The 18,310-nt window shown below is 46.2% G+C and overlaps 1 protein-coding gene across 6 annotated transcripts in view; it reads left to right on the forward strand.

The window, feature by feature from the left end:
- The first annotated feature begins 1,644 nt into the window (after positions 1-1,644).
- Ccdc93 (coiled-coil domain containing 93) overlaps positions 1,645-18,310 on the forward strand; it is a 90,213-nt gene continuing 73,547 nt past the window's right edge. For all 6 annotated transcript variants that reach the window (XR_003850827.1, XR_003850828.1, XM_029567495.1 and 3 more), the window contains exons 1-5: positions 1,645-1,828; positions 6,203-6,316; positions 8,972-9,066; positions 13,887-13,998; positions 16,751-16,849. Coding sequence is in view for 4 of the 6 variants with exons in the window: in XM_029567495.1 (XP_029423355.1) it covers positions 1,787-1,828; positions 6,203-6,316; positions 8,972-9,066; positions 13,887-13,998; positions 16,751-16,849 (462 nt within the window). In the remaining 2 variants the exon portion in view is untranslated. The remainder of the gene's footprint in view (positions 1,829-6,202; positions 6,317-8,971; positions 9,067-13,886; positions 13,999-16,750; positions 16,850-18,310) is intronic.

Here is an 18,310-nt window from a genome sequence, read left to right on the forward strand (position 1 = left end):
GAGAGCTCTTTGACTTCAAGGAGTGCACACTTTCATAGTTCTCAACCTTTTGCTTCAGTAAGGGTGTCTTCTACAAGCAAAAGATTTCATATCACCTCTACTTACACCTCTTTTTTTTTGTTTTTTGTTTTGTTTTGTATGAGCCATGGTCTCACTATAGCCCTGGCTGGCCTGGAACTCACTATGTGGACCAGGTTGGCCTCAAACTCACAGGGATCTGTCTGCCTCTGCCTCCCTAGTGCTGGGATTAAAGGTGTGGGCCACCGTGTCTTGCCTATGCATTCATCTCTTTTGGTTTAGCAGTTAAGAGCACTAGCTGATCTTGCAAAGGACCCAGGTTTGATTCCCAGTTCCCACTGACAGCTAACAAAGGTCTTTAACTCCAGTTCCAGGGAATCTGATATCCTCCTCTGGCCTCCACATTTCACTACATGGGTATACTTTTGTATATGCAGGCAAAACACTCGTATACATAATATAAATAACAAAAAAGAAAAGCTGGGAAGCTTTTATGGATCAAGTCTGCTGCTGGCAGAGAAAGAGACAATCCTTCCATACAGTCACCACCCTCGGACAGAGAAAGGGAGCATTATGTCAGCATGAAGTAGCTGATATCACATAAGCACAGGAGTCTGCATTCTGCAACATACTTTTTTTTTTTTTTTCTCCCAGAAAGACCCAGTCAGTAAAAATACAGGCTAGGGGGGAATGATTGAGATTACATTATCTTGTGTGGAGTTTCCTGGAAACAAGATGCAGATGCTGGGGAGGCAGAGGCACTAAAGAATTTCTTTCTGGAGTGTCTGCCCCCTGGTCCATATATCATGGATGACTTGCAAAGCACGTGTTAAACATTGCTGAACTGGAGGAGCTCTAGAATCCCAAAGTGCACCAGCCCTGTGGCTGACTCCAGAGAGTTTCCAAGAAGGCTTGTGAAGAGACAGGGACTCACTGGAATGCCCGGAAGAGGGAAGGAAAGGAGTCAGAATGCAAAAAATCCCCAGGATGCAGGAAAGTACATTTCAAGAGGTGCCTCAGGGCCTAGCAAACCAGAAAAGTGTCTATAGAGGCGGGAAAAGAGGCCCTAAGGGAGAGGGACAGGAAAGGGAAGGAACACAGGTGATATGGAAATGGACGAGGTATTCTGGGTTGAAGGATATAAGGGATAGGGGAAGGGAGATGGGAGAGTGGAGGAAGTGGGATAGGGGAGTCTCATCCAAAACTAAGCACGTATGAAAATACCATATGGAAACTGCTACGTTGTAAAGTAATAAAAAATTTTAAATTAAAAAATTAGAGTTCGGCATGGTGGCACATAGACCTATAATCTCAACAGTTGGAAGGTGGAGGCAGGAGAATCAGTTCAAGATTATCTTCTGCTACATCTGGAGTTCAAGGCCAGTGTGAACAATCTAAGAACCCTGTCTGAAGAAAAAAAGGAAAGAAAAAATTTTAGAAAAAAAATAATAAAAGGTATTTTAAAACAGAAATGATACTGAAAGAGAAAAAGAAAGAAAAGGGAAAAAAATGGCTTGAAAGGAAACTTCAGCTCTGCCCCTCCCCAGGAACTCTGGGTCCAGCTCCGCCCAGGCGCTCCTCCTGCCCTTGCGCAGGCGTAGTGGTGCCGCGCTTCCGCCCTAGTGCGCATGCTCTGCGGGGCCAGGGTTCCCGGAGCGCTGTAGCTGTGTCGGCGTTCCGGGGAGGAAGTTTCCGCCTTGTACCCCACCAGGATCGCAGCTCCTCTGCTGAGCCGGCTCCCTCCGGTCCACATCAGCGCATCCAGACCATGGGGCTACCCAAGGGGCCAGAGGGCCAGGGGCTCCCAGAGGTGAGGACCTCTGTTCCTGACACCCTGAGGTTGCTGAGGAGGTTGGGCCGAGCCGCACGGCGGGAGGGGACGGGCCTGGGGGCGTCGGAGGCGCCCGGTGCCTGTGTTCCGGCGTGTCCTCCCCGAGGCTGGCCCTTAGAACCCCGGAGAAACAGCTGACTGGTCTCCCTGCGTGGCCAGGGTGCAGCGTGTTGATACGTGTAAACTTCAGGGTTCCTGGGTTCCCTGGAGACAAGAGGGGACATCCCAGCCTGGCCCTCTGTCCAAAGGCAACCTCATGAAACGTGGGGTCCCCAGGGATCCCAGTCTCTCCAGTCTGGGTGTCCCCAGCGTTGCAAGACTAGCTAATCGGTGTCAAGGCTGCAGCGCTCAGGAGTCACGAGACACTCCGCGGGACTGTCCAGACTGGGTGTGCAAAGGGCAGTGACCTTGGGACGCCTGTGCCTCCCTCTGAGCTCGCGGGAGTCCTGGTGGCCAGCCCCACACTCCCTGTTTTCAAGAAGAAATGCCACACTACCCTGCGTGCAGCTCACCCTTGCCCGGCCAGAGGGAGGAAGTTTGGGGAACCGTGCACACATCGTGGCAGAGTGAGTTGTGTATTCGCTCTCCTGGGTGCTGTGTGGCCAGGCATTGCTGCTTCTACAAAAGATAAAGAGGTCTTACTGGGCATTATTGTGTCTAGTTCTCCACGTTCGCTGGGAATAGCAGCAAAGTGAATTCATTTTCCTTGGGGCGGCTATAGCATTTAGCCGAATTTCCATCTCTTTCCTTCTGGTTGCTTTACACAAAAAATGTAGTGTAGGAGATTCCAGAGAGGAATAGGAAACACCCACCCTCACCTGTACCCCTTTCCACGCCCACAGGCATCATCTCTGTGCTCACAAATCCTTCTAAGGTTACCCCCTCACTCTTCATCCTATTGTTGCAGAATCCGTGTGTTCTGTGCCCAGATGGGGATACAGTAGTGGAAGGGCTGACGTGGTCATCTGTGGATGCTTCCAGAAGGCCAGTCCATTTGGGTGTTGCTTTGAGAATACTTAATAGCTGTAGAGCTGTCAGAACCTCTGCATTAGGTGGAAGTTCATATGCTTGTGGTTCGGTTATGATTTTATCTGGGATTGTGAAAGTTTTCTTTGCCACTGAAAAATTGTGTGTGTGTGTGTGTGTGTGTGTGTGTGTGTGTGTGTGTGTGGTTTATGCAGGTGCACAGAGCATTTGTGGAGGTCAGAGGATGACCTCAGGTATCATCCCTTACCGTCCACCTTTTTGAGGCAGTGTCTTGTTTTGCTGCTCTGCAAGTCAGGCTAGCCCCCTGGAGTCACTGGCAAAACTCCACCTTACATTGATGTAGGAACTTTAGGATTACAGGCGCATGCAGTACAGTATGCAGCTTTACTTCGGTTCTGGGATCTGAATTCAGGTCCTCCTACTTTCACTGCAAGTGCTTTCCCCCCTGACCTGTCCCCTCTGCCCATTCTTGCTACTTTTTCATCCTAGTCTCTTTAGGGGTTTTATGTGTGTGTGTGTGGGGGGGTGTATGTATATATATATATGTGTGGAGGCCAGAGGACATCCTCCAGTGTCATCCTCAGAACACTGACCACTTCCCCTGAGACAGGGTCTCATTGGCCTGGAGCTCACCAGTTGGACTAGACTGGTCCTCCTGTCTCCACCTCCCCAGCCCTGGAATTATAAGTGTGGGCCAGCATGCCTGGCATTTTTATGTGAGTTCTGGGGATTGAAATTGGGTCCTCATGTTTGTGAGGCAAGCATTTTACTGACTGAGCCATCTCCCTAGTCCTTAAGATTTTCTTGGCCTTTTGCTATAGACTCCTGTATCTTATCTTAAATCCTCAACTCAATGGGTGTCTTTATTTCTTTTTTTAAATTATGTGTATGTGCACGTGAGTGCAGGTACCCCCAGAGGACAGAGGTGTGGAATTCCTTTGAGGTGGAGTTACAGGTTTTGAGCTACATCACATGGGTGCTGGGCACTGAACTCCGATCCATGGCCCTCAATGGGTGTCTTTTTAAAAATAATATATAAACTATTTGACCCTTCATGGACTGCCAGAAAGCTGAATCTGATTTGTTTTTGTTTACTAAATTACTAATTTACTAAATTACTAAATTGGCAATTAGGAAGTCAAGGTGGATACAGTCAAATTACTATCAAGGGCCTGGGGATGTGTGAGGAATTCAAGATCAAAGCCAGCCTGGAATACATAAAACTCTCTCAGCAAACAAAATCCAAAACAATACTTATATTTAGGTATAAATATAGCAAAAGCTGTAAAGGCCTTATATCTTTTAAAATTGTAGCTCAGAGATTTTTTTTTTTTTTTAATCTAAATCTAAAGATTAGCAGGTGGGGTGTAGCCCAGTTGGTTCAGTACTTATCTAGCCCTGAGCCATGGCTTACTTAGCCATGAGCCCTGCTTTCTATCCCTCATACTGATAAACCAGGTGTGGTGGTACATGCCTGTAATCCCAGTACTTGGTAGGTGGAAGCAGGAGGATCAGAAGTTCAAGGTCATCCTTGCCTAGATCGGAAGTTCTAGGCCTATGTGGGCTACATGAGACCCTATCTCAAAAGACAAAGCAAAAAAAAAATCCATTTCAGGTGGCCCTCAGTAATCCAGTTAATTCATGACAATAATTTGTTGTTGTTGTTGTTGTTGATCTTTTTGAGACAGGATCTCCCTGTAGCCTCAGCTGGTGTGGAACTCACTATATAGACTAGGCTGGCCTTGCACTCACAGAGATCCACCTACCTCTGCCTTCTGAGTGCTGGGATTAAAGGTGTATGCTACCAGGCCCAGCATGACAATAAAATTTTAAGCCCCTCTCTATGTGTGAGGAAAAGAAAGATTGCTAAACTTGAGCATTCCTTCTAGTTTACATGAACTATAATTCAAGACAATTAAGAATGTATTGGACCTTGTTAACGAGTTCACAGTGATTCATCTTTGTCATTGTTCTGGCTTTAGATGTATTTTATTTTTATTTATGTGTATGTGTGTATGTATGAGACCATGTATGCAGGTGTCCATGGAGGTCAGAAGAGGGTGTGGGATCCCCTGGAGCTAGTTACAGACAGTTGTGTGCTGCCCAGTGTGGGCGCTGGGAACTGAACTTGGGTCCTCTACAAGAGCAATATGTGTTAACTGCTGAGCCATCTCTCTAGTCTCTAGTGTTAAGGGTTTAGTAACTGGATGTATTAATAAGTGTAATGGCCTTTTATGGCTTCAAGAAAGGATAGCCTTTTGTTTCCTATGTATCAGCCTATAGTCTTTTTCCATTTTGTTCCAGTGCTAATATGTAAAGTGAATTTGGAATCAAATATCATTACTCAGTGTCTTGTGGCAAAAAGTTATTGCACCGGTTATTGCAAAAGTAAAGTTCTACTTTCTGGGGTGGGTGGACAAGAAACCCACGTCATACACCTTCAAAGGTGGCCTGCAGCTTTCTTTAAAGATGAGTTGAGGTGGGAGATGATCCTCCTGGAATGTGTTGCCCTATTCTTGGAAGTATATTTATGACACATGATGGCTGAACATGTGAAGGATTCCTATTTTATTACTCATTTATGTTGTGTATATGTGCATGTCTGGTATGTATATCTGTGTGTATGTGTGTTCACATGTGTGTAGGTATAGCTGTATGTGCAGATGTGTGTACATGTGCATGTGGAGGCTAGAGGTTGACATCTGGTATTTTCTTCAGTCACTTGCTGCCTTATTCATTGAGGTAGGGTCTCTCAATTGAATCCAGAGTTCACTGATTAGGCTAGTCTAGCTATCAGAAGCTAGCTTGCTTTGGAGAGCCCCTGTCTGCCTTCCAAGTGCTGGAATTGCAAGTGGGCCACCATGCCTGCCTGGCATTTATATGTGTTCTGGGATCTAAACTCTGGTCCTCATACTAGTGTGGCAAGCACTGTATCCACGGAGTCATCTCTCCAGCCTAAGTTCCCATTTTATATATCAGGAGTTTTAAGAAAATAGCACAGCAATTCAGTCAAAGTCACCTGCCCCTCAGCAGTGCAACTCTGGTACCAGAAATCTATATTTATATATTATGTCCATTTAGCCGACAGATTTTTTTTTTAAGTTTAATCAAGACAAATTTTTGTAATGTTTTTTAAGTTTATTAATTTGTTTATTTTATGTGTATGAGTGTTTTGCCTGCATGTATGTAAGTGCATCACATGTGTGGAATGTCTGCAGAGCCAGAAGAGGGCGTTGGATCCCCTGGAACTGGAGTTGTTAGCTGCCCTGTGGGTGCCAGGTACCAAACCTGGGTCCTCTGCAAGAGCAACCAGTGCTCTTAACTGCAGAAAACTTTTACCAGTTACACCTATATCTTTTGTTCTAGGTGGAAACAAGAGAAGATGAAGAACAAAATGTTAAGTTGACTGAAATTTTGGAGCTCTTGGTTGCAGCTGGGTATTTCAGAGCAAGAATTAAAGGTTTATCTCCTTTTGACAAGGTAGGAGGAAGCGTCACCCCTGCACTATTTCTTCTTGGAATGTCATGGTTAACCTCAGTAGGGAAAGGAAGAGGCTTGCACTTCCTTCTTGCTCATGCTTCCCATCTCCAATCTGTATTCTTCACGGGTGTATTCAGATTTCCTATCCAAAGACAATTAGAAGTCAATAGATGCAATTCAATTTATTTCATGTGCATGAAGAGTTAGGAGATGTAAATAAGCAAAAGAAACAGTTTCTCAGGCTGGGAGATAGCTTAGTCAGTAAAGTATGTGCTGCACCATCATGAGGACCCGAGTTGGAACCCCAGAACCCATGTGAAAAAGCCTGGGATGGTGGTGTGCTTGCAATCCCAGCACTGGAGAGGTGGAGAAAATAGGATCCTTAGGACCTGCTGGCCAACCAGCCTAGCCAGATTGGTGAGTTCCAGGCCAGTGAGAGACCCTGTCTCAAAAAACTAGGTGGATAGTTCCTGAGGAACAACACCCAAGGTGTCATGGTGATTCATCTTTATCATTGTTCTGGTATAAGATTTATTTTTAATTATGTATGTTATGGATATTTATGTGTAAATATGTGCATGTTGAGTGTAGATGTCCTCAGAGGCCAGAAGAGGGCATCACATCCCCTGGAGCTGGAGTTATAGGCAGTTGTAAGCCATCAGACTTGAGTGCTGGGAACTGAACTCAGGTCCTCTGCAAAAGGAAAATGTGTTCTTTCTTCTTCACTGCTGAAGCATCATCACTCCAGTCCTGCCATGAAACCTTTTAATTTAGCAGAATTTACTAGTTTATGAATGAGACATAGCATTAGGTGCTGAGGGCACAGAGAAAACAATAGCCCTGCACTCAAAGAGCACCGTAATAATAAGTCAGTGAACCACGTGCATGGAATAAATTGCATGATGCAGTAGACTGTGCTCAGTAAGCCTTTGAGAACCAACCACAAACTATGTGAGCAAATCTTCTGGAAACCAGTGCTGCTTTCTCCAGGATGTCACCACCTGACTGTGTATAACAGAATCAGCTGGGGTTGTTTAATAATAAGCATATTCAGGCCTCCACCATTGAGCTTCTACTTAGGTAGGTCTGGCCTAGAGCCTTGGAATTTGTATTTTCTTAGACATCTCAGATATTATGGTAATGAGTCAGAAAATTTCAGCCTTGCTGTCTACATGTCTTGTCTATAAAATGCATAATTTCTCTGGGCCTGGCACTTGTCATTAAGAAATTTCAGCTAATGGAGTGAAGGGATGGTTGAGTGGGGAAAGTACCTGGCATGTAAGTATGAGGACCTGAGTTCAATCCCCAGGACCCGTGTAAGAAGCTGGCCGATGGTGTGCCAGTGACCCCAGTACTCAGTGGGAGATGTGTGGGTCTCCATCGCTTGCTGGCCAGCCAGCCTAGATGAAATGGCATGCTCCGGGTTCAGTGAGAGACACTGTCTCAAAGAACAAGATGGAGAACTATAATGATAGAGGAAGATACCCGACATCTTCCCCTGGCAGCCATATGCACATGCACAGGTAAGCACATTTACCTGTACATATACCTATACATATATACCACAGACGCAAACACATACATACATGAACAAAAGAAAGAAGTCTCTCAACTGATAATGAATGCATTACCCTTCCCTAAGAAGAAGAAGGTGTGTTAGGACTGTTTAATAGCAGCTTTTTGGTCACACTGGCAGCATTTCAAGTGCTCAGCCACCACACAGGCTCAGGAGCTTCTATAACAGATAGTACGGGCACAGAACATTACTATCACTGCAGAAAGCTCTATTTAACAGTGCTAGTTAATGAATTATAGGTAAGGAAGACACATTCTCCCCCCGCCCAAGACATCATTTCAGAGGGCTGCAGAAACAGCTCAGTTGGTAAGATACTTGCTGTACAAGCATGAAGACTTGAGTTCAAATCTGCAGAACCCAGCTGGACAAGGTGGCCCGTGCCTTTAATCCCAGAACTCAGGAGACAGAGGCAGGCAGATCTCTGAGATCAAGTCCAGCCTGGTCTACATAGTAAATTCCAGGCCAGCTGGGGCTACAGTGAAACCCTGTTTTAAAGCAATAAAACAAAAGAAAAACAGAAAAAGAAACATTTGGGGGGCGGGGGAAGAAAGAAGACAGAAGGAAGGAAGGAAGGAAGGAAGGAAGGAAGGAAGGAAGGAAGGAAGGAAGGAAGGAAGGAAGAAGGAAAGGAAGGAAGTTGCCCCTTGATAGGGAGGGAGGAAGGGAGGAAGGGAGGAAGGGAGGAAGGGAGGAAAAAAAACAGGAAGGAAGGAATCCCCAGAGTCCATTTATAAAGCTGGATGTGGTGGGTACTTGTAAACCTAACGCTGAGGAGGTGGAGACAGGAGGATTGCTGAGGCTTGCTGGCCAGCCACCCTAGCTCCATCAGCAAGTTCCAGGATAGTGAGAAATTCTCTTCAAAAAACAAAGTGGACTGTGCCTGAGGAATGGTACAGGAGTGTGACCTCTGACTGCCAAGCCTATATGCTCTCATCCACATAGGTATGAGATTTATAAAAGAGTTACAATTTTGAATCCTTACTGAGTCTGTAAGTACTGTTTATAATTTAATTTACCTTCTGCTGCCTCTCCTTTTCCTGAACTTGAAAGAGACAGTCCGTATTCTCTGTCCCTTACAGGTGGTAGGAGGGATGACTTGGTGCATCACTACCTGCAATTTTGATGTAGATGTTGATTTGCTCTTCCAGGAAAACTCTACAATAGGTCAAAAAATGTAAGTTCCTAGGGTCTGCTCTGGAAGACCTAACAAGGGGGAGGAGGGACTCTTCGATGAGGATGGTTCTTGGGTGTTATATTCATATCCTTTTCCTTTTCTCATGGTATCGTACTGTTTTTTTTTTGTTTTTTGTTTTTTTTTTGGTCTTTTTGAGACGGGGTCTCTCTGTAGCCTCAGCTGTCCTGGAACTCACTATGTAGACCAGGCTGGCTTTGAACTCACAGAGATCTACCTGCCTCTGCCTCCCAAGTACTGGGATTAAAGGCGTGTGCCACCACGCCCAGCACTGTATTCTTTTTTTATGTGTGTTGGGAGCATGTTTGTGTGTGTGCAGACAGATATGTGTGTGAGCATGCATGCATTTTAGTACTTAACCTGCACAGCAACCTTTGAACAGATAGTTTACTATTTATTTATTTATTTATTTATTATTTGGCTTGGGCAGGCACAGGCATGCCATGGCACATTTGTGGAGATCAAAGGACAACTTGCAGGACTTGGTTCTCTCTTCCTACCCTGTGTGTATTTATTTATTTATTTATTTATTTATTTATTTAGTGTGTGTTCAAGTGCCACAGTGTGTGTATGGCAGTCAGAGGACAACTTGTGAAAGTTGGTCTCTCCTTCTGCCATGTGGGCCCCAAGTAGTGACTAAACTTAAGTCATCAGACGTGGCGGCAACTCCCTTTACCCGGTGAGCCATCTTTTTGACCCAGCTGTTCTTCATTTTATGATGGGACTATCAGAGCAAGGAGCTGGTCATTTGCCAGAAGTCCCAGAGGGAAGGTGATGGAGCTGGGATTTAGATCCAGGACAAACCTACTCTTTCAAACTGCAGTGAAGGAGGAAACTGCATTGAACCCTTAAAAAAGTAGAGTTGGCTGGACTTGGTGGTACACACCTGTAATCCCAGTACTTGGGAAGCTGACACAGGAAGGTTACAGTTTAAGAACATCCTGAGCTGTGTCAAGATCCTGTCTCAAAAAAAAAATTTAAGTGGCAAACTAATCATTCATAATGACAGTGAGCTTGCTAAAATCGTAGACTAGGAAGCTTTTGTCCCTTGTTCTAATTTGATTTCGATCTATTGCTGTGACAAATACTGTGACCAAAAGCAACTTAGGGGAAGGGATTCTTTTGCCTTACACTTCCAGGTCACAGTCCATCATTGAGAGAACTCAGGGCAGGAACTGAAATGGAGACCATGGAGGATGCTACTTGCTGACTCACTCTCAGGCTCATGCTTCGCTAGCTTTCTTATACAGCCAGGACCACCTGCCTAGGGATGGCCCTGCCCACCTTGGGCTATTCCCTCCTGTATCAATAAACAATCAAGACATTCCCCCAGAGACATACCCACAGGCCAGTCTGATCTAGCTTGTTCCTCAAGTGAGCTTCTCTGTCATGACTCTAGGCTGTGTCAAATAGACAACCAAGCTAACTAGGACTTCCCTTTCCCTGATTTTTTACAGATCAGAAGATCCAGGGCAAAGCAGATGGGGCTGGCAAGCTTCTGTAGGAAGTCTTCCTGACTTCCTTCTCCTGCCTGGCCTCCCTGTGCTTCCTTCTCCATTCCCCCTCCCATCAGGGTTAGCGCCTTCAGCTGCTCCCAGGTGTTGCTGGGACTGTCTGGACTTGACACTGGTTTCTGGGAGGCAGTTTTAAGAGGCTTGTAAACCCGAAATGACCTGCTATGTCCTTTCCTCCCAGCCTTTATGAATTGCCTGAGTAAGCTGACTTGGAGGAGTGGCCAGGGAGAACCCTGTGAGAAGGCAGTTGGACTGGCTGTTAGAGGCTCAGCCTCTGCATTTGAGCCATGAATGTTCCTATTTGCAACCTGTGCAAATTGATAGTTCTGTAGCCACTAGAGGGAGCGCTCCTCCTGCTGAACAAGGTGGGGTTAAAGAAAGGCTGTGCTGATGGTGTGCTGGGTGCTCAAGACCCCGCATTGCTCCCACCCTGCTGGGCTGGGGAACCAGCCCTGCTTCTGGCCTAGAGGGAAGAATGACTGTAGGACCTCAGGGAGCTGAGTGCCCTCTCCCCTCTCCTCCTAGCCATTTCACAGAAGACTGAAGCCAGGGAGATTGGGGGGTGGGGAGGCAGTGCTCAGCAAGTGCTCACAGAAAGCAGAGACTCTCCCCTTGCTAAGAGGTCTTCCAAATCTAGGATGGATTTTGTGCTGGATAGCTGTAGTGTCAACTTGACACACCTGGGTTGAGGGAGTCTCAGTTGGGGAATTGCCTTCATTGGACTGGCCTGTGGCCATGTCTGTGAGGCATCTTCTTGATTGTTGTGTGATGTGGGAGGGCCCAGCGCATTGTGGGTGGTGCCACCCCTGGGCCGATGGGCCTGTGCTGAATAAGAAAGCAGGTTGAGCAGGGGCCAGGGGAGCAAGTCAGTAAGCAGCGTTCCTCCATGGCCTGTGCTCCAGCTCCTGTCTCCAGGTTCCTGCCCTGAGCTCCTACCTTGGGCTCCCTGATGAACTGTGACCTGGGAGATGTAAGCTGAATAAACCCTTTCCTCCCCAAGTTGGTAGTGGTCAGAGTGTTTTGTCACAGCAATGGAGAAACAAACTAAGACAGTAATTGGTACCAGAGTGGGATATTGCTATGACAGACCTGACCTTGGTGTTTTGGGGAGGACTGTGGAAGTGTTTGGAACTTTGGGCCAGAAAAGCCATTGCGTGCTCAGAGTTTGTTGCTGTGGAGCTTGGAAGAGTTGCAGATGATGAACCTGGCTTGTGAAGCTTCAAAGGGAAGCAGAGAATCTCAGGGCTGTTCATGTGAGATTTTGGATTGAGAATCTGTGGGTTCTGGTCAGCTGGGGCTGTAGTGTCAACTTGATACACCTGGGTTGAGGGAGCCTCAGTTGGGGAATTGTCTTCTTTGGACTGACCTGTGGCCATGTCTGTGAGGCATCTTCTTGATGAGTGATGTGGGAGGGCCCAGCGCATTGTGGCTGGTGCCATCCCTGGGCAGGTGGGCCTGTGTTGAATAAGAAAGCAGGTTGAGCAGGGGCCAGGGGAGCAAGCCAGTAAGCAGCGTTCCTCCATGGCCTGTGCTCCAGCTCCTGTCTCCAGGTTCCTGCCCTGAGCTCCTACCTTGGGCTCCTGGATGAACTGTGACCTGGGAGAGGAAGCTGAACAAACCCTTTCCTCCCCAAGTTGGTACTGGTCAGAGTATTTTGCCACAGCAATGGAGAAACAAAGACAGATTTTAAAATATAAAACAAGAAAAAGCCAATACTGATTTTTAAGGTATATTTCTCTTTGTGTGTGTGTATGTGTGTGTGTGTGTGTGTGTGTGTGTGTGTGTGGAGGCCAGAGGTCAATGTTAGGTGTCTTCATCACTTCTCTGCCTTAGTTTTTTTTTTAATTTTAAATTTTTTTTTTTTTAATTTATGTTGCATGTGTTGAGGGGATATGTACACACCAGGTACAGCGTACATGGAGACCAGAGGCAACAGATCCCTGGAGCTGGAGTTACAGTGGTTGTAAGCTGCCTGACATGGGTGCTAGAAACCAAACTCAGGTCCTCTGTGAGAGCAGCGAGTACTCTTAACCGCAGAGTCATCTCTCCAGCCCTCTACCTTAGTTGTTGCTGAGGCAGGGTTTGTCACTGACCTGAAACTCATCATGTAGACTAGGTTGGCTAGCCAGTGAGCCTTAGGGATCTGCTTGTCTACACCTACCCCCTGCTGGGATTTACGAGCATGTGCCACCATGCCTGGATTTTTATAAGGGTTCTGGGGATCTGAAATGAAGTCCTCATGCTTGTTTGGCAAGCATTTTACTGACTGAGCCATCTCTTCAGCCCTTTAAAAAGTATCTTGAACTGAAGTAGAGACCTCTACCATTTCTTTGGGGCATGAGACCCTATTTTGTCCTAATATTCTAAGTATCTGGCATACTGGCTGGTGTTTCATTGCCTGCATCATATTAAGGATGAATTCTTAAGGTGTAACTAGTGGCTTCTGGGCTTCTGGAAGAAGTGGGTCAGTAAGGTGAAGTATGAAGAGCCTGGGCCCTTGATTCCAAGCTGCCATCATGTCAAAAGAAACAAAGCAATTTTAATATCAAAAAGAGGAAGCGGAGCTGGGGACATGACTAAGTTGGTAGAGTGCTTGTCCAGCATATGTGAAGCCCTAGGTTCTATCCCCAGCACTGCATAAAACGTGGTATAGTAGTTTTCATTAAGAGTCTGACTCCTGGTAGATTGACCACAGTCTTGTAGATGGCCCCATACCCAAAAGTATATGGACAGCACAAATTGGAGTTGATGGGTTATTAAATAAAAAAAAAAAAGAATAGCAAAAAACAAGGTGTGGTGACACATGCCTATTAGCTTAGCACTTGAGAGGTGGAAGCTGGAGAATATTATTTTTGTTTTATGTGTATGAGCATTTTGCCTGCATGTATGTAAGTGCACCCATGTCATGCAGTGCCCACAGAGGGCAGACGAGAACATCAGATACCCTGGAACTGGAGTTATAGACAATTAATAGCAGCCATGTGGGTGCTGGGAACCAAACCTGGTCCTCTGCAAGAACAGCCAGTGCTCTTAACCACTGAGCCATCTCTCCAGCCCGAGACCTTGTCTTTTTAAAAAATGTAAGGGGAATAAATGATGAAGGAAATGATTTTGTCACCTTACATGCATGTAGCTAAATGGTGCTTCCTCCCACATCAGTCTGTTGGGGTTTGTCACTGGTATGATTCTGAGCAGGCCTGGATTCCTCTAGATGCCACCTAAACTTCAGAAATGCCCTTCGGGCCACTCAGTGCGTTCTTTTCTGTGCTTGTTCTTTTTTCTGGACAGAGCTCTATCAGAAAAGATTGTGTCGGTCCTCCCGAGGATGAAATGCCCACACCAGCTGGAACCCCACCAGATCCAGGGGATGGATTTTATTCACATATTCCCTGTTGTGCAGGTGAGGTCTTCTGGGTGGCTTTTTGCCTCTGAGCTGAGAATTCCTAGAACACATCTGGCTCTCAGCAGCCTGGCTGGATCCTGGATCTAGTAGGCATGGGATGCATTTGGTACAGCAGAGCTTGGGGATTCTTGTTGTCGCTCTCAAGACTTCTGGTACTCCATATGCCCCAGTTTCACACTGGTACCTGCTGTGATCCTTGAATGTTCCCATCAGTGGCTTTTTCTTGTGTATGTATGTATGTGGGTGCATGTGTGTGAGTGCTCATATATGTATGCACATGAAAGCGGAGGACAACCTCAGGAGATGTTCCTTGCTCACCAAGTAGGCTAGGCTGGCTGGCTAGGGCACATCTTTTTCTCCCATACTAGACCTGAACTTTTTTCTGTGCTACAAAGTCATGGTAGGGTATGACCAGCTGGAAGTTTCCCTCTATCATCTTTGGCATTGGGAACTCCAGAACAGAACCAGTGGTTGTCTGAGAGGATTTTGAATGCAGCAGGCTTTCCGTGCCCTGCCATACCCCATCACACTCTCCATGATCCAGTCTGGAGTAACTGGGAAATGAAGAGGAAACAGACATGAAAGGTCAGAATCAGGGTCCTGCAGTCCACCAGGAAGCAGAGCTGGACCATGGTGGTTAGTTCAAACTGTCAATTTGACATGTCCAAGAATCACCAGGGAAAAGAGTCTGGATGAGGGATGTCTAGATCAGGTTGGCCTGTGGGCATGGCTGTAGGTTATCGTCTTTCCTTAATGGGAAGACCCAGTCCACTCTGGGCAGTACTAGTCCCTGGAATTGGGTCCTGGACTATGCAGGGGTAGAGAAAGCCAGCTGCGTACCAGGCATGCATGCATTGTTCTCTGTGCTCCTCACTGTGGTGTGACTAGCTGTAAAGTTCCTGCCTGGACTTCCCTTCATTGATGGGTTGTAACATGAAATTGTGACCTAAAGTAGACCTTTTCTCCCTTCAGTTGCTTTTGTCAGAGTATTTTGTCACAGCAACAGGAAATGAAACCAGGATAAGCACCAAGTGGTTCTGGGCCATGCTTGGTGGGAGTAGAGGGGGCTACAGTAGAGCTCAGGGCTATCTTATCTTCTGCCTTGGCTTGCAATGTCAGTCAATGACTGAGGTCACTGTTGAGAGGTAGAGTTGATGGAACAGTGGAAAGAAATGGAAAACACTAATGACAAAGGAATATGCTAACTTGAATGTACACACAAAGGCCTGCACTCCATGGTGTATACTGTGTATGGTGCAGTAGTTATTTGCAGCCAACCCATTTTGGTACTACTTCCTAAACATGTCTTTTACTTGAACTGCCTGTCTTCTAAACAAGCAAATTTTGGGTCAGTGAGATAACTCAGCACTTGTGCAAACCTGATGACCTGAGTTTGCACCTCGAAACTACATAGAGGTAGGAGAGAACTGACTCCACAGAGTTGTCCTCTGACCTCCACATGTGAGCCATGGCCTACATGCACTGCCTCCCTCCCCCATCATACATACACACACAAATAATAATTTAAAAAATAAGTAAGCAAGCAAGTTTTCCCATTCCTGCAGGAGTACCTACTGTAGGCCATGTGTCTATGTGCTGAGGCAGCTGTACCTGACCAAATGTGCTTTGGTAAACACTTTGATAAAAACGTTTAGTAAACACTGCTGTCCCCAATTTGCTTTGAGGTTGTAGGGGTTTCTCTGAGAACAGACTGGCAGTTCTGACAAGTAGTTCCCTCTTGCCTTATGCCTGTCAGTGATGGAATAAATGAAGAGCAGGAAGGGGAGGCAAAGGCTCAGTGCTTGCGTCCACATGTGTGTGTGTGTGCACTCAATGTTTTAATTACATGGAGTTGTTAAGTTGGAAAAAAGGAAGAGTGACCTGTTTCCAGATATTAGCCCTATGGAACTGGGGGACGAATTAAAGCCCCTCTCTTCACTGTCTGGTGTGGAGGAACCTCCCAGCTGTATATCTTTGTGTCTACAGATCCTTGAGGAAATGACTGTATTGTCTCTGTGAGTTTCTGTAAAACTCAGTACCATCTACTGTATATGTCACGAGGATCACAAAGAGTATACTGTCAGGTTAGCCCGTGCCTCAGCGCCTGTCCTCAGTGCACAGTCCTGTACAGTCTGAGTGTGCTGTGGGGTTTTTTTTTCATCTGTCAGATGAGGGGTTGTGCAGTTTGCCTGTGTGCCTGTTTGCAAAGCACTCTAGTATGAGGCAGTTTGTTTCTGTACTAGCTCTTTCCTATCAAGAATGTCAGGGAATTGAGAGCCAGGGACATCATAGCTTAGTTTGTAGAGTGTTTGAGCCCTGTGTTCTGTCCCCAGCACTGCATAAGCCAGGCATGTTATCTCATGCCTGTCATCCTGGTACTGTGTCATCCTTAGATATATAGTGAGTTAGAGGTCAGCCTGGGCTACATGAGACCCTGTTTCAAAAAAAAGAATATCCAAGAACTGCCCTTCCCTTCATATAGAGAGGCAGACAGGCCTGCTGACGGGGCTGTGGCTTTCAAATGCCTACACATTTACATACTGCTCGTCACACTGGGTCACTGGGTTTCAGCATCTTGGATACCCAACTGATGGCTGTTCCCACAGGACAGTGTGTGCTCTTGGTTTCTTGCCACCTGATCAGTTCAACCATGTGATTTGAGTTCACAAGATGTGCTATTTCCCAGCAGGCCTTCACTACAGTGGGATTTCATTCCAGTCGCTTCACATTTCCTCCCTTTCTTCCCCAGTGGCTGGTGAAAAGAGCTATAGAAACAAAAGAAGAGATGGGTGACTATATCCGCTCCTATTCCATATCCCAGTTCCAGAAAACCTACAGCCTTCCGGAGGTCAGTCTATACTTCTTTTATTTATTTTTCAGTCAAGATAAGGTGGTATGGTATACTTCTTTTTTTTTTTTTCCTTGTATTTGTGTGTGTGTGTGGGGGGGGGTGAGTGCAGTCCGAGGATGTCAGAGAAAGGAGGCATCAGATGTCCCTGGAGCTGGAGTTACAGATGATTATGAGCCTCCCAGGCTGGGAGACAAGCTTGGGTCCTCTGGAAGAGCAGTATGCAGTCAACTGTTGAGCCACCTTTCCAGCCTCCTCTTTAAAAAAAAATTCTTAAATTTCATACACATATTCAGTATATCTCAGTTATTTCTACCCCAGCTCCCCTGAACACCCTAACATCTCCCCACCTTAATGTCTTCTTTTATATTTTTAGATTTGTTTGTTTTTTGAGACAGGGTCCCACTGTGTAGCCCAGGCTGACCTGGAATTCTCTGTAGACCAGACTGGCCTCAAACTCATAGAGATCCACCTGCTTCTGCCTCTAGCTGCTAGGATTAAAGGAGTTCACCACCACACCTGGCTCTTTTTTCTTTTATTTTAGCCCACTGAGTCCACCTAGTACTTCTGCTAGGTTATTGGCTGCGTTTGTTGCCTTGATCTTATGCAGGTGACCAGAGCTGCAGCGAGTTCATGAGTGTACTGGCCATGTCATGCCCAGAAGATGACATCTCACAGCTTCCTCCCCATCCTCTGCTCTTATATTCTTCCCATCCAGTCTTCTAAGATATCCCCTGAGCCTTGCTGGGAATTGACATAGTCCTATTTAGGGCTAAGCACTTGTGAGTCACTTTCTCTCAGCACTTTGTCTAGTCAGGAGTCTGCACTGACTACTGCCCATTGTAACAATAATCTCCTCTGGCCTAGGTTGAGTGCAAACTTCCTTTCTTGCCTACCAACAGCCTTAGTGTGCAGTGAGAGTCCCCAGGATGAGTGCAGGCTCCTCTACACCCCACCTGCACTTGGCATCTCTGAAATGGGCCTGTGCTGCTTCAGAACTATTCTTTAAGTGACACACTGAGTGTAAAGTGCTACAATTTTGTTTTCTCCTGAAGTTTAATAATGGACCCAGTACATCTGTTAAATTGCCAGAGCTGATTTGTGTGTGTGTCTGTGTGTGTGTGCTCGCACATGTGTTTATGTTTGTACATGTTCGTGTATATGCACATGTATATGTAGAGGTCTCAGATTGACATCAAGTATTGTCCTCAGTCACTCTCCACCTTATTAATTTTGAGACAGAGTCTCCCACTAAACCTGAAGCTCACCAATTCAGTGAGACTGGATGGCCAGCAAGCCCTGGAGAGCTTCCTGTCTCTGCTTTCCCAGCCACACTGGAATTCTGGAGGATCTGACTTGGGTCTTCATGCTTGTGGGGTGGGTGATTTACTGACTGAGCCATCTCCCCGGACCAGGAACCCATTTCTGTAAAAAGCTCTTATTTTTTCCACAATGTTTTTA

Source organism: Nannospalax galili, unplaced genomic scaffold (genome assembly GCF_000622305.1).
Source record: "Nannospalax galili isolate Female #2095 unplaced genomic scaffold, S.galili_v1.0 scaffold779, whole genome shotgun sequence".
In the NCBI taxonomy this organism is placed as follows: domain Eukaryota; kingdom Metazoa; phylum Chordata; class Mammalia; order Rodentia; family Spalacidae; genus Nannospalax; species Nannospalax galili.